The 13,896-nt window shown below is 38.5% G+C and overlaps 1 protein-coding gene across 3 annotated transcripts in view; it reads right to left on the reverse strand.

Moving 5' to 3' along the window:
- The window catches only part of PPP2R2A (protein phosphatase 2 regulatory subunit Balpha), a 75,435-nt gene that overhangs the window by 30,011 nt on the left and 31,528 nt on the right, over nt 1-13,896 (reverse strand). The window contains exon 1 of one of the 3 annotated variants that reach the window (XM_031692536.2): nt 13,714-13,858. The exons of the other annotated variants lie outside the window; for them this stretch is intronic. Within the exon in view, the coding sequence (XP_031548396.1) occupies nt 13,714-13,741 (28 nt within the window). The 5' untranslated portion in view covers nt 13,742-13,858. Of the gene's footprint in view, nt 1-13,713; nt 13,859-13,896 lie in introns of those variants that run through there. 3 annotated transcript variants of the gene reach the window in all.

Consider the following 13,896-nt stretch of genomic DNA (forward strand, 5'->3'; position numbering starts at 1 on the left):
TGGAACTCTCTGAGAACCCACTGAAAGTTACACGTTCTCCCCAAGGAATTGTACGTATTTGAGAGCACACAAAAATTTGCATATAATTTCATAGGGTTTGGACAGCACTCCACCTCCAGGTTAAAAACTTTAGCCTGGACAGCTCACCATGGTTGGTGTATCAGGAGAAAAGGATAAATCTAGTGTTTGCACTGCATGCATATGTAACACCATGGTGTAAAACTGAATATACTGTACTTCTTTGTAATGCTGAACATCAATAAGTACTTAAAAGCCATTCTATTAGGTGCTCTGTACTGTATTTACTTCTGTAGTGAATACAATAAAGAATTCAAAACATACATAGTCCCTGCACTTAGAGCACATTACAGTTGCAGACAGGAAATAAGCAGGAGCTAAGAGCTAACAGCAAACAGAGTTACCTCTTATTTGAAGGTTAGGTTCTAAAATCAGGGAATAAGGTAAAAACCAAAAATATTAAAAATTATCTTCAAATTCAAACCCCTCAGACAGACACCACTTGGAGATGTAAACTCTTATTCTTTTAAGTCCAATTCAGCCAATTTTTTCTACAGCATTGACAGTTTGTGGTTTTTTTGGCTAATCTGTCAAACAAACTAGTTAATCTGAATATAAAGTCATGCTGTACCAGAAATACCTAACCTCTGAGCTCCAGAATATGCTCTTGCTTGGGGAAATGCTCACACCTGACACCAACTCCAGATTCATCCTCCTGTTCACCCAATGGAATAGCAGGAAAAGCTGGCTCAGTATTTAACTGATTTCATCTTTCCCCAGGTCCAAATTGTTGCATTCACCTAAACTAAAGAAATTACAACCCCTTATCAGGTAGATGGGCTGTCAGCTAACATTTGCCAGGGGACATGTCAGTGATCACAGTATGAGGAGCCTGGCAGGCCTCTCTGCTGAGCAGCAGTGAAAGGCAGGCAGGAGAGCTGTGCTGCAGGGTGAGCCCCATTTCCAACAGGAGAGAAACCTCCATCTCCCTTAGGTGAATTGGACAGGGGAAGATCTGGAAGTAACTAAGTCAGAAAGGAGAGCATTATAAGAGGACTGCGGAGATCTGGAATGGGTCTGGTGGCGGGAGGGATTCCACATCTGCATTATTCTCAGAAGACAGAACAAGAATCAAGTATTAAAGCAGCAGGCACAACACCCCAAAGTGCCGAAGATATTACTGACTGACAGAGCCAGTTGCAGTGAGGTCACTGAACACGTGGTGGGGAGGGGAAGAAAGGAGAAATTCTGTGTGTGAGTGCACATGCATGGGAGGGGAGATCAGAGAAGAGAAAAAGACCAACAATGTATTACAGAATACAACAGGAATAATCAGACATCTGCTCTTACAATATGTCACTTCCTAGGCCAGGAATGGTTATTTTACGACAACTGAATTCCAGAGTAAAGGGATGTGATATGGGCTTAGCATTGAGCCAGCTCTGTAGCTTTGCAGCAAAGGCACAAACTTTAAGAGGTACATTTGAGATGGGCTGAGGAACTCCAGAAACAACTGGCCTACCAAGAGAGAAGCTGAACGTCAGGAAACAACAAGAACCAAAGATTTACACCATAAGAGACAACTGACTTTAAATCCTTGAGAGAGAGAGAGATACTGAGTAAAAGGCAAACAATGTCCTCATTTTATAGATAGTCTTAAGACCCTAGTGTTTGTGACTATTTATCTTGACAAAAGCCAACAAACAGATAATTTTAGGAATAGTTAACGAAGCCACTACTGTCCATTTAAATAGTATAGATGAATTTCATTTGGGGGAGTAGTGGGTAGACAGACTCGTGGCCTCCTGATGTGATTTTGTACTGTATATATTTAATATAGCCATATTCAGATAGGTAAATTATTTTCCTAGTTTGTATGATAAAATTAAATAGGCACCTGCCATGATGTTCCTTCCCCTCCTCTCCCAAAAACGGGGAGAAAAGAAACACCGCAGTTTCTTGATGCATGGCCATCTGTCCATGTGTGAGAGCCACCATATATATAAGCACCTATTAAATCTCCAAGTGTATGAATGATGCTTTTAAAGTTAGATCCTGAGTTGTAAAATGCCTAGATTTCACAAGGTCTCACTGGGAATACGACCTATAAAAAGGATGAATAAAAGGGACAATAAAATAAAATTCTGCTTATAGCTCAAGAAAAACATCCAGGAATCCATTAGAGAGTATGCTATGAAACTGAGCTTTGAGCTGTACGTGCCTCCGCATACTGGTGTGCCAAGAAGAAGATATGGGTTTGCCTGCATACTGCAAGTACCCAAATCTGTAACCTCCAGTTGTGAGCACGCTCTTTAACTCAGTGTGCCATGCAAAACATCACTGTTTTCAAGTGTGTCATCCTGAGCAAAAGGCGAGGAAGTACGAATCTAAAAACAGTCTCCCATGTCACGCTGTACCCAAGAGGTTGGTCAAATACTGGCAACTACGTTTTTGAAAAATAACAACTCTATTCCTAGGAAATATTCTTCTAATGTTCAGACTTCTGAAACATTTAAAAAATTACAGAGAAGATGACTGCAGAAAGTCTACAACAGCACTGTTCAACATAACTCTGTTACAGTGGAAGTGTCCTATATCTGCACTGCCCAAGTATAGTAACCACTAGCCACATGTGGCTCCCGAATTTTCAACTTAAGCCATATGTGGCTAGTGGCTACCTTACACTTTCTCTCTCTCACACAGCTGACCCACAGAAGAGGAGGCTGAAAATGCAAATGTGTTTCATGAAAATTTAGATTCCTGGATGCTATTAACGAATAAAGCTTTGAAAACTTAAGAACACTTCATTCTTGAGATTAAAGTAACTATCACGTGCTTTTAAAAAGGCAACAATATTAACCTCACTGTTTGCGCCATATTACTGAACTCAGGGCGTGGTCCAGTATAACACATCAACTAGGTCTGTTCTCATAAACCAACTACAAAAATCAAAGAAGGAAAAACTTTCTCTTCTAAAGAGAAAAAAAGAATCTTTCCTATGACCAACAAAAATGTTATTTCACAATGAAAACAATGCGTTTGTCAATCATATAAAAGAACATTCTAATATAGTTTAATAAGGAAGGACTCTCTTTCAGAACACCAGTCAACTGCCCTACTGTGCACTAAAGTTAACAGTCATTTTAGGCACACACTGACTTGCAAATTGTGCAACATAAAGGCAAGACTTAAAAGGTGAAAATTTTTGGTGAAAAAATTTAACACTATTTTTGAACTTTGTTATGAAATTATATATACTATTAATAAAAACCAAGGGATTTATGATATTATGGAACTCTAATTTCTTACAACCTCTTCTTTCTAAACCATCAGCACCCAGGTTTCTTCCTAAGAAGGTGAAATCAGTGCTATCTTTTGAGGGTGGAGTGGTACTCAGTAGCGGCAGTGGGAATGACAACAGCAGTATTACTGTACTGGTCTGATTTCACTTCGTCAGGCACGCTACACCAGTCCCTTGTTACCTACCGTCTCTATTTCACGTGCCCTATAATAAGCAGAACAGGACACAATCAGACAGCCAAAGGTTCAAAAATATAACACACTCAGCATAAAAATCAGCTGAGGGAAAATTAATAGTATATATAAATGGTAGCAGTTAACAGTAATTACTATGTATTAAGTGACCAAATTATTATTAGCTCTGACATCCTCTAAATCAACTCTCGCACTGTAAGACGCTTTACGGGGTTAATCATTGATTTTATAATTCCATTTGAGGACTATGGTTCAAATAAATAATATGGAAGAAACCAATTAAAGTTAGTACCAACGTGGTTATAGGTGAATTATCTATGTACAGGCAGACCTCATTTTACTGCACTTCCCTTTACTGTGATTTGCAGATAATGAATTTTTTACAAATTGGAGGTCTGTGACAGACCTGTGTGACCAATTCTATCAGCACTGTTTTTCCAAGAGCATTTGCTCACTTTGTGTCTCTGTGTCACATTTTGGTAATTCTCTTGATATATCAAACTTTTACATCATCATTATTACTCTATTTTTCATGGTGATCTGTGGTTGGTAATCTTTTATATTACCATTTGCTGAAGACTCAGGTGGTGGTCAGTATTTTTTTTTAGCAATAAAATATATTTTCAATTAAAATACGTACTTTTTGTAGACATGATGCTATTGCACACTTAACGAACTATAGTATACTGTAAACAACTTTTATATGTGCTGGGAAACCAAAAAAATCGTGCACTTCTGTTTACTGCAGTCATCTAGGGCCAAACCCTCAACATCTGAGATGTGCCTGTAATGAAATAAGCTAAATGTATTGCAAACATTCAATAATGAGAAAATATAAAGTAATCTCTGGCACACAGTTGTTTTTGTAAATAATGTTTTATTGGAACCCAGTTGTGCCATTTGTTTATATGTCTCTGGCTGCTTTTACTTGACAAAAACAGAGTTGAATAGTTGGGACAGACTGAAAACATTTACTATCTGGCCCTTTACAGGAAATGCTTGTCATCCCCTGCTTGACATAAATGCTTGACATTAAAAGAACAAATATGATTTATGTGGGTACAAAGACATAACAAAGTAATGTCAAAGCACACACTGTACACAGATACGTGCAACTAAAATGTGCCAAGCACTGTACTGAGCATTTACATATATTTTTTCTCATTTAATCTTTATAGTACCACAATAATATTAGGTATCATTTACAATTAATAGGAGAGTGTAGAGAAGCACTGAGAGATTAAGTAACTTGCCTATCACACCTCTGTCAAGTGTCAGAGCCAGGAATCAAATTCAGCAGGTGTGAACAACCATATAGACACGGTGGCAGCACAGAATCCTATAAATCACTGCATGATGAATAAAGGAATATGTGTAAGTGTTCAGTTTACTGCTTCTTTTTCATTGCCAAAATGACTGTGTTCAAAAAAACATTTAAAGTCAAACTACACTGACTTTATGTTATTTACTAATAACCACATTACAATTACCTGTCTGTCCCTACAATAAAACTAAGTATTTTTTTCAGCACTTGCTATTCCAGGTTATCCAAAATGTAAATTCTACCCTCCAAAGAGGCTTATAAACAGAATGTGATCACAACAGATAAACAGTTAACCTAGAAAAGATTTAGTAAATGTTTAAGAGAACCAAAGAAGGAATATCATAAGGCAAAATAAACTATTATAAAATGAATTCTAAGACATAAAGACTGAATAAATACATAAAGATGTTCCCTTCCTTTTAAAAATAAAGGGGGAAGGATCAACCGAAAGGAAGTGCTTACATATTTTTAACCATCTAGATTACAGATTTCCAAAAGTTTCACTTGAAACAATTAACACAGCATCTACTGAATGCTGACAAAACCGATCCTATTATTTTTCTCAGTATGATCAGGCTTTAAAGCTAAATAACAAAGAAGAAAATTTAAAAGGTTGAAACTCACAAAATACTATAAACATTGCTGCAACAAAAAAAAAACTCTAAAAACTCAAGCATATCTGCCTTATGCAACACAAGACAGCATAAATCTCAAGGCAAGAGGTTCACAAAAGTTCACACAAAATATCATGAGGTTCACAAAAATTCTATGAGTAACGATTGTCCCTTAAAATTCTGCAGTGTGAATATTATCTCAAAAGAGATTGCCCTGGGGGGAAAAAAGCAAGTGTCTGCAAAGACTTGTTCCAAGAGCAGCTGCCAGCGTGGTACACTAGACGTAAAATGAAACTTTCATGCCCAGAAGACTATGAACTTATTAGCAAGTTGGCTATACTGAATCGTACATTTGTACAAGTAGTATTTAATTTCCCGCAAAACTCTAGCAGGTGATCAGTCTCCTTTTCTTTTTAGTACTTCCTTTTTTAAATGACTGAAGTGAAAGACAAAGTCAAAATTAAAAAATCTAACTGGTCTTCTGCTTCTGGCCATGGCGAAGTAAGACAATCTGGCTTCATCCTCTAGCTGTGAACGACTAGAAAATGGAACAAAATACATGAAACAATTGTTTTCAGACTACAGACAACATGGAATTTAGAACTGCAAGCCCTATATTTGCCCCAGCTTACTGCCTGGACAGCGTGGTGAGTCAGGAAGAATCCAAACACACACCAGCAAACTCACAGGACTGTGGAGTCAGTAACTGGGGGTTAGGGAAAGCCGAAGCAGCTAGACTTTGTGAGCAGAACACAGAGAAAGCACAAGGGGTTTACAGAGGGATCACTTGGAATCTTTGGTTTAATACTGATCTGAGGATGTGTGGTGTGACTGTCCACAAGGCCTAGGAGAGAACCACCAGAAAGCTTACAAGAACTCAGAATAAATAGGGCTCCCACTCGGCCAGAGCAGAGCAACCTAATTAACAAGGCATCAGAGTCTTCAGAAAAGTGTCACCTGAGGGATGAGACTAACTCAGCACCAGACTGAATCTGTCCTGACGATGCCTTCTAGCAAATGTTGAAAAACTGATCTCAAGTAACTTAACTATATGCTAGAACAAAATCCAGCATTCAACAATGTAAATTCAATGTCTAGCATGTAAAACCACCAGGAATGTAAAGCAGCTGGGAAATATGACCCATAACCAAAAGAAAAACAAACCAATAGAAACAGAACCAGAAGTGACAAGACAGAAGCAATTAAGGTTCCAGCAGACAAGGACCTTAAAATAAGGACCTTAAAAAGCTGTTGTAAATATGCCCCATATGCTCAAGAACAAAGAATAATAGAATAAACATTGTCAGAAATGAAAGGCAAAAGACACAGAAGGAACATCTGAAAATGAAACGTATACTGTCTGAAATGAAAGGCATGCTGGATGGGATCAGCAGGTTGGATGCCACAGTAGAAAAGATAAAAAAACTGAAGGCCTATTAATAGAATCAAAACAAAATGAAGCAAAGGGGGGGGGGAGAATAAAGACTTGACCTGTAGAATAATATCAAAGTGTTCTAACAAATCATCACTGCAGTCCAGGAAAACAGGTGGGGAATATGTGACAAAATGACCAGTATGTAAATGCTCAAGCATTATGACACCGATTATTCTACAGTCAAACCAAGGGATCAGTTATAAACACAGATTTATAAAAGTACATAGTAGTGGAAACTCAATAGCTATCAATAGTCTTGCATTAGTGATGTGATTGCAAAATCATGAAGAATTCTTTGCAAAATACCAACTTTTCAAAGCATAATCTTTCCCTGATTTACTAAGTAAACTTTAGTATGCCCATTAAACACATGGAAAAAACACTTAATAAAATAGAGTTGGGTTTTAGGGTTTGAAAATAAAGTTTTTTCCAACACCAGAACACTTGGCAGAATATTCTAAATCATGTAGAGCACGGAACAACTTTTTCTCATTCAAGATTGTCTTGCAAACTGCCAAATAGCTACCACACTTGGCCGGTGCATAGTAAATGCTCATAATGCCTCCTATCATTGGTAAAATTAGGTAAAAAAAAAAAAAAAGAATTCAATAGGACAAGAGTTCATGATATGCACATATTTGATAAAAGATATGAAGATGCAATGGTCATCCATCTTTATGGCCAAAGATTTTTACTTTTACATTTTATATATTTCAGGGTTATTAGGAACAGAAGAGTTGAGAATAGTAATAGAAGCCAGACATAACCCTCTCCATGCATGACAGACTAAAAAAAGAGGGGGGACAAGGAAGGAAGGAGGGCTAGACACTTGAAAACGTAATTGATACACAGAGAGCTTTATACCAATATAAAAATACATATTTCGTCCCCAAAGCTATACAATTAAAAAAACCAACCACCTCACACACTTAGCCACAGGGAGTTCCTTAAAGTTTTCTTATTTTAAAGACCACATTCTCTAACCACAATAAAATCAGGGAAAGATTAATAACCACTGGTTCTATCAACCACTTGGTAACCTTAAAACCATAAGGGCAAAGATAAAAATCAGTAGTGCAATAAAGATATTTTAAAAGACTTTCAGGAAACTAAGTATATAAATATTTTGCTTAAAAAAATTACAATGATCGCTATAAGACTAACCAACTTATAAAAACTGAAAGAATAAAAAACCTGAAATTCCACAAGACATAACCATGGATAATAACAATCTTCTAGCAAATTCATGCAAATTGCAAAATAGGTATCAGACGTATTTGTATATACTATGATTTCTGTAAGACCAGTTTCAGAAATGGAATTATAATTAAAATTAATTTTACTCTTTTTCTAATCACACAAATATAACTACTTTGTAAAAGAAGATAATCATCACTCTTAAACCCCAACTTGAGAGAATTTTAATATAGTACATGCTTCCAAAGGCTGTCCATATGTACTCCACAAGCCCAGTACAAAAAAAAAAAAAAAAAAAAACTACTTATACTGAGAAAGAATGTTATCAACATTATACTACTGAGTTTTAAAAAAAAAAGTTACAAATCATGTTTGATTCTACTTGTGTAACATAAATAAAACAGAGTATTATGGAATTGGTGACCAGAGCTTATTTAGACAGGGAGACCAGGTAACAGATACATGACAGAACTAGCATAAAAGTAAGATAGAAACTGACAACAGATGAAACTCTACAAGGTTAAAACACAACAAAAGTAATGTGATAGCACTATCCACCATTCAAATGACTAAACTTTTATTTAAAAATTGATGACGGCTGATGCTGGTATTGAACAACTGGAATTCTCACATTTAACTAGTAGGAATAATGTAACCCAACTTGGGGGAATGGCACACCCACTTGGGGGGAAAATGTTTGGCAGTTTCTCATAAAGCTAAAAGCAAACACCATGTAATCCAACAATCGCATTACTAGGTTTATCCAAATCAAATGAAAACATGTTCACAAAAATCTGAATCCAAATGTTCATAGTTTTATTTGTAATCACCAAAAACTGGACACAACCCAAATGATCCGACTGGTGAATGAATAAACAAAACATCCACACAATGAACTACCACTCAGCAATAAAAAGGAACAAACTGATACAAGCAGTAACATGGATAAAATTCAAAATGCATTATGCTAAGCGAAAGAAGCCAGATTCAAAAGGCTACATGTTATATGATCCCACTTATCTGACGTTCTGGAAAGGGCACAACCGGAGGGACAGAGACGAGATCAGTGGTTGCTATGGGGTGGGGATGTGGCAGAGTTCACTACAAGGGAACATGGAACTTAATGGAGTGATGGGGCTGCTTTTTATCTTGACTATGGTAGTGACTGTATTTTTTCTTTTTAAATCAAAGCTTGAAGAACTACACATAAAAAGGATAAATTTCACTATATGTAAACTATACAACAAGAAAACAAGAACAAAATCCAGATACCAGAATCTCATCCCAGACACTCCAAAATCTGTCTCTTACGTTTTACTTATTGGTTACAAAATGCTTTCCTGCTCTAAAACCTTCAGGGTCCTCTAAGGATACCACAAGATCTTTTGAAGTACTGCCTGGCATTCAGTCTCCTCCATAATATGAGCACTTCCCTTAAGTGCACCATCCTACCTTCTAGTACCAGAGCAGCCACCAAATTCTCTAGTGAAGCTGATGGTTTTACACCTCCCACATACATACTCATGCCCACGATCACTACTGCTTTAGCTTAGGTATACTGTCTACCTTGCCTGAAGCACTTTCTTTCCTCTCCCCATTCCTTGAGCCCTTCTGTATGTGCCCCACTGGCAGAAAAAAGAAAAAAATTAATTCATATGAGATCTCTAGAGAGGTAGAAACACAACAGAAAATACCTACAGATGTAATCAAAGAAACGATACTTTTTTTTACACAATAACTAAATAGAAGTGGACTAGGAAAAATACTTTATTTCTAAAAATAATTCATACAACATCGGAAAACAATTCACTAGTAAAAACATAAGGAAATATCCCAGTTAAATCAAATTACATAAAATTTTCAGTAAGACACCATTTTCCATCTCCTAGAGAGAAAATACAAATTGTTCAAAAGGCTGGTATTTGCCTACATTGTAGATAAAGTATATATTATTACTGTGGAAAACTATTTCATAATTTATCTCAGAAGCCGCAAAGCATTCATTCCCTTAGAGCAGTCAGTTCCAGAAGTCATCCTACAGAAATAATCCAAAAAAAGTTTTTAATGTATAAAGATACTCACTATTGTCTTCAAATTAAAGTGTTAGTGAATATAAGAGAAACATCAAATGTTCTTATTCTGCCAATAACCTCTCACATTTTCCTTTAATTTTTCCTTAAACCTTTCTCCATTTTCCACCTTTCCCTACAAGTCCTGGCTCTCCCTTAACCATTAAGCAAGACTAACAAGATGTCTGGGAAAAGTCTCAGCTCTGCTGGTAAGTAATAATTTTATCATGAATAAGTCAGTTAAACTTTATGAACTTCAAGTTTCTCATCTGCAAAGAAATATGGATGATCTCTTCAGAGGATTTACCTTTCACAGAGCATACATACAACATACACTCAAACACATCTAAGGGAAAAAAAAAAAGGAATAATGGCTGGAGAAAAAAGGAAACTTCTAACATGGAAATTAAAGACCTAAAAGGAAAACACATCTGGCAAAAGCTGCATAACTCTATCCACTGACCACGGACCTGCTAGAGATCTCACTCTGACAAAAACGGATCCCAGATTTCTTTCCTTTTGAACGTGGAATTTATCAACAGTAGTGATTTAATGAATGTTACTTCCAGTTAGTTACAAGTTCCTCAGCGGTGAAATCGGAATGGAACCACGATCATGAAGCAGGATGCTTTCTGCTCTGCTCAATTCGGACCCCTGCTGCAGCAGGAGGGCATGGCCCGGAGACTCCCGGGTCACCGTCCTGACTCTCACACCTTCATGAGGTGGGCTTGTCCTCACTTTCATATATCAAGTCTGAAACTACTTAACTGCAAGTGACAATACACATACACGTAACAGAAAAGTTCCCCATTTTTCAAATATCACAGAACAAAAGCTACATGGCAGAAGAGTTAACTGAGCTGGATCCTTCTGTCTTCTATACGTTTATTTTAGCCTAGTTTTATATTTACAGAAGAGCTGTACAGAGAGTTCCGATCCACTCTCACCTAGTTCCTCCTAGTGTTTACACCTAACATTACTATGGTACATCAGTCACAACCAATGAATTAACACTTGAATAACAGTATTAACTGAACTCCACACTTGTTCAGATTTCACCAGTTTTTCCCTAGTGTTCTTTTTCATGGCCAGGATACCACACTACATTTAGTCATCATTTCTCTTTAGCTTCCTCTGGTCTGTGACAGTTTCTCAGACTTTCTCGTGGTTTTGATGACCTTAACAGTTTTGAAGAGTACTGATCAGGTACTCTGTAGCATGCCCCTCAATCTGGGATTGTAATGCGCCTTCCTCCGGCCGGACTGCAATTATGGGTGACTGGCAAGAAGGTCATAGAGATGAAGTGTCATTCTTACCACATCACATCAAGGGTTCATCCTACCACTATGACTTACTGATGATAACTGAGAATACTTGGCTACGTTTGCCAAATTTCTCCACCACAGTCACTCAGTCCCCAACAAGGTACTCGGTAAGGAAATCACTAAAGGAACGTGTGCGTGTGTGTGTGTGTGTGTGTGTGTGTGTGTGTGTGTGTGTGTTAAGCACCACACCTTTGAAGAAGACTATCTATGTAAATTACTTAGAACTCTTCCAAATGGGAAATTTGTCTCATCCTTCACTTATTTATCCAATCAATCATTTATCATTAGGAATTCACAGGTACTAATTTCGTATTTTGGGTTATAATCTAATACTATGTAATTTTTAAGAGTTCAGTTTTAAGAACTGAACTCTCAGTAAGTTCTAAAGAGAAGTGTGAATATCTGAGAACAAGAGGAGTGACTAGAGTAAAGGTCAGCAACATAACTGACTCTCATCCTTGGCACATATGACCACGACTAAGATTTCTATCCCGGAACAGACTCTCATTTGGTCGGCCGAGGTTCTAAGAGTTAAGAAGCTGTATGTGTCATCCTGCTTAGAAGTTTCAGCACATGTCTACAACTTGGATTTCCTAATACTAATCTTCCAGTACTCACTGCTCTTCTATTTTCAAATGCCGGGCAGGCAGGGATGAGCAGGCAGGGGTGAGCAGGCAAACTACTCTGTTATAGTCAAAATACTCTGTCAAAATAGTCTGGTGCGTAACAGCACAGAAATTAATTCTCATTTTGATCTGGCCTGTTTCAACACTTAGAGCTCTCATTTAGTAGCACGTTATTTTGTTTGGACACACGACCTATTTGCACGATCCTCCCTCCTCTATTCATTTAATATGCCTATGTAGCAAACACTGGACTTCAGGATTGACCCCAATACTTATCAGAATATGATTCACCCAAATTTCTTCTCAAAGGTAAGTACCTACTCCCCAGTACTTTACTGGGCAATGCAGCTATGAAATGCGAGTTTCCTGATAAAGGATAAGCACGCTTTATCACTGTTTCCTTACCGGCCACTATTGATGCTCCTTTATCACTGCTGACCTCTAGAGGGAGCTCAAAGTTCTTGTTACTTTTCCCAAAGGTCAGGACACTCCTCCCACAAATTGGTGTGTTCAAAACTTAAAAACATTTTATTCCGGCACCCTGAAGAGCAAGTCAAGTGTGTGTCATCCCTTAGGAACTTCCTGCCCCCGAGAACTGAGTAATACTTGACCTGCTCACCTGCTCCTGGGGTGAGGAGGCCCCAACCATTTCTTCCTCTCTCCCTTCTGGACTCCTCCCCTCCTACTTGGCGCTGACTAGGGCAAACTACTGTGGGCTGTAAGGCTGCAGGGAGGGCGGCTGTGAGCGCTCCTGCCGATGCATTCCATCAGCGGAGCAGGCCAGTGCATCTCCACCTCCTTCCCGGCAGGGAAGACCTTACTTGTGCACACATTAGTAACAAGGGGAGGGGAGGCCGCTCATGTCTGCGCAGGAATGCCAGTCAGCTGAGCCCCTCTCAGGCACCCACCACCGAGGACTGGGGATCATTACCTCAGCACACCTGTACCACAGTCTTGGGGCCACATCTGCAGGGAGCTTGTGTAGGAAACGACCGGAAGTCAGCCTGGTCATTTCCCCACTGTCAAATCACCACTTCTGTCTGTATGACCCAAGGAAGTAATTCGGCCCCTTAAAAACTCAGTTTCCTCATCTTTAAATACCTATGTCAGAGCTGCTTTCAGGGCTAAATAAACAATAAATGCAGAGAAATGAGCCTTGAACGAGGCCCACAGCAGGCACACCGGTAAACAAGGTGTGGGCTGAGGTTTGGGCTTTGTTGCATGAAGCAGAAACAAGCATTTACCCTTATCTACTTCTAGACCATTCAGGTCAGTCAGTCTAGCCTAGGGAAAAAAGTTCTCCAACTGGTCAGGTTTAGCTCCTAGGAGCCCAAACTAGGCACCAAGTGTCACAGCTGCCCTGCGTGCTGCTGCCTGGCAGATGCGCTCAAGAGGCCTCAGGCGGAAGCACAACTGGTTGAGGACAGGATCCTGTGCTCTTGTGTCCTGGTCAAAACATCACCTTGTTTACACCATGACTCCCAAGAAGAAATTAAGTTGCTTACGGCCTTTATAATACCCTTTCTCAACCTCTGACTCAGTGAGCAGGATCACGTTATGAGATAAGCTCAACAAAGACCACTGGCTGCTGATGCTCATACAGAACCTACATTGCAATGTTGCCATGAGAGTTGCCATGAGGGTCCAGAGGGTAATTTCCAGAGATGTGTTCTGGAACCAGTCTCCCTTCTTTTTAACTTGTTCCTGGATAATCTGATATCATGTTTGGATAAAATGTAATGGAACCATACCCTCCTGCAATAAAGAACAAAAAGATAAACGGTTGCTAATCC

This window comes from Vicugna pacos, chromosome 31 (genome assembly GCF_048564905.1).
Source record: "Vicugna pacos chromosome 31, VicPac4, whole genome shotgun sequence".
In the NCBI taxonomy this organism is placed as follows: Eukaryota; Metazoa; Chordata; class Mammalia; order Artiodactyla; family Camelidae; genus Vicugna; species Vicugna pacos.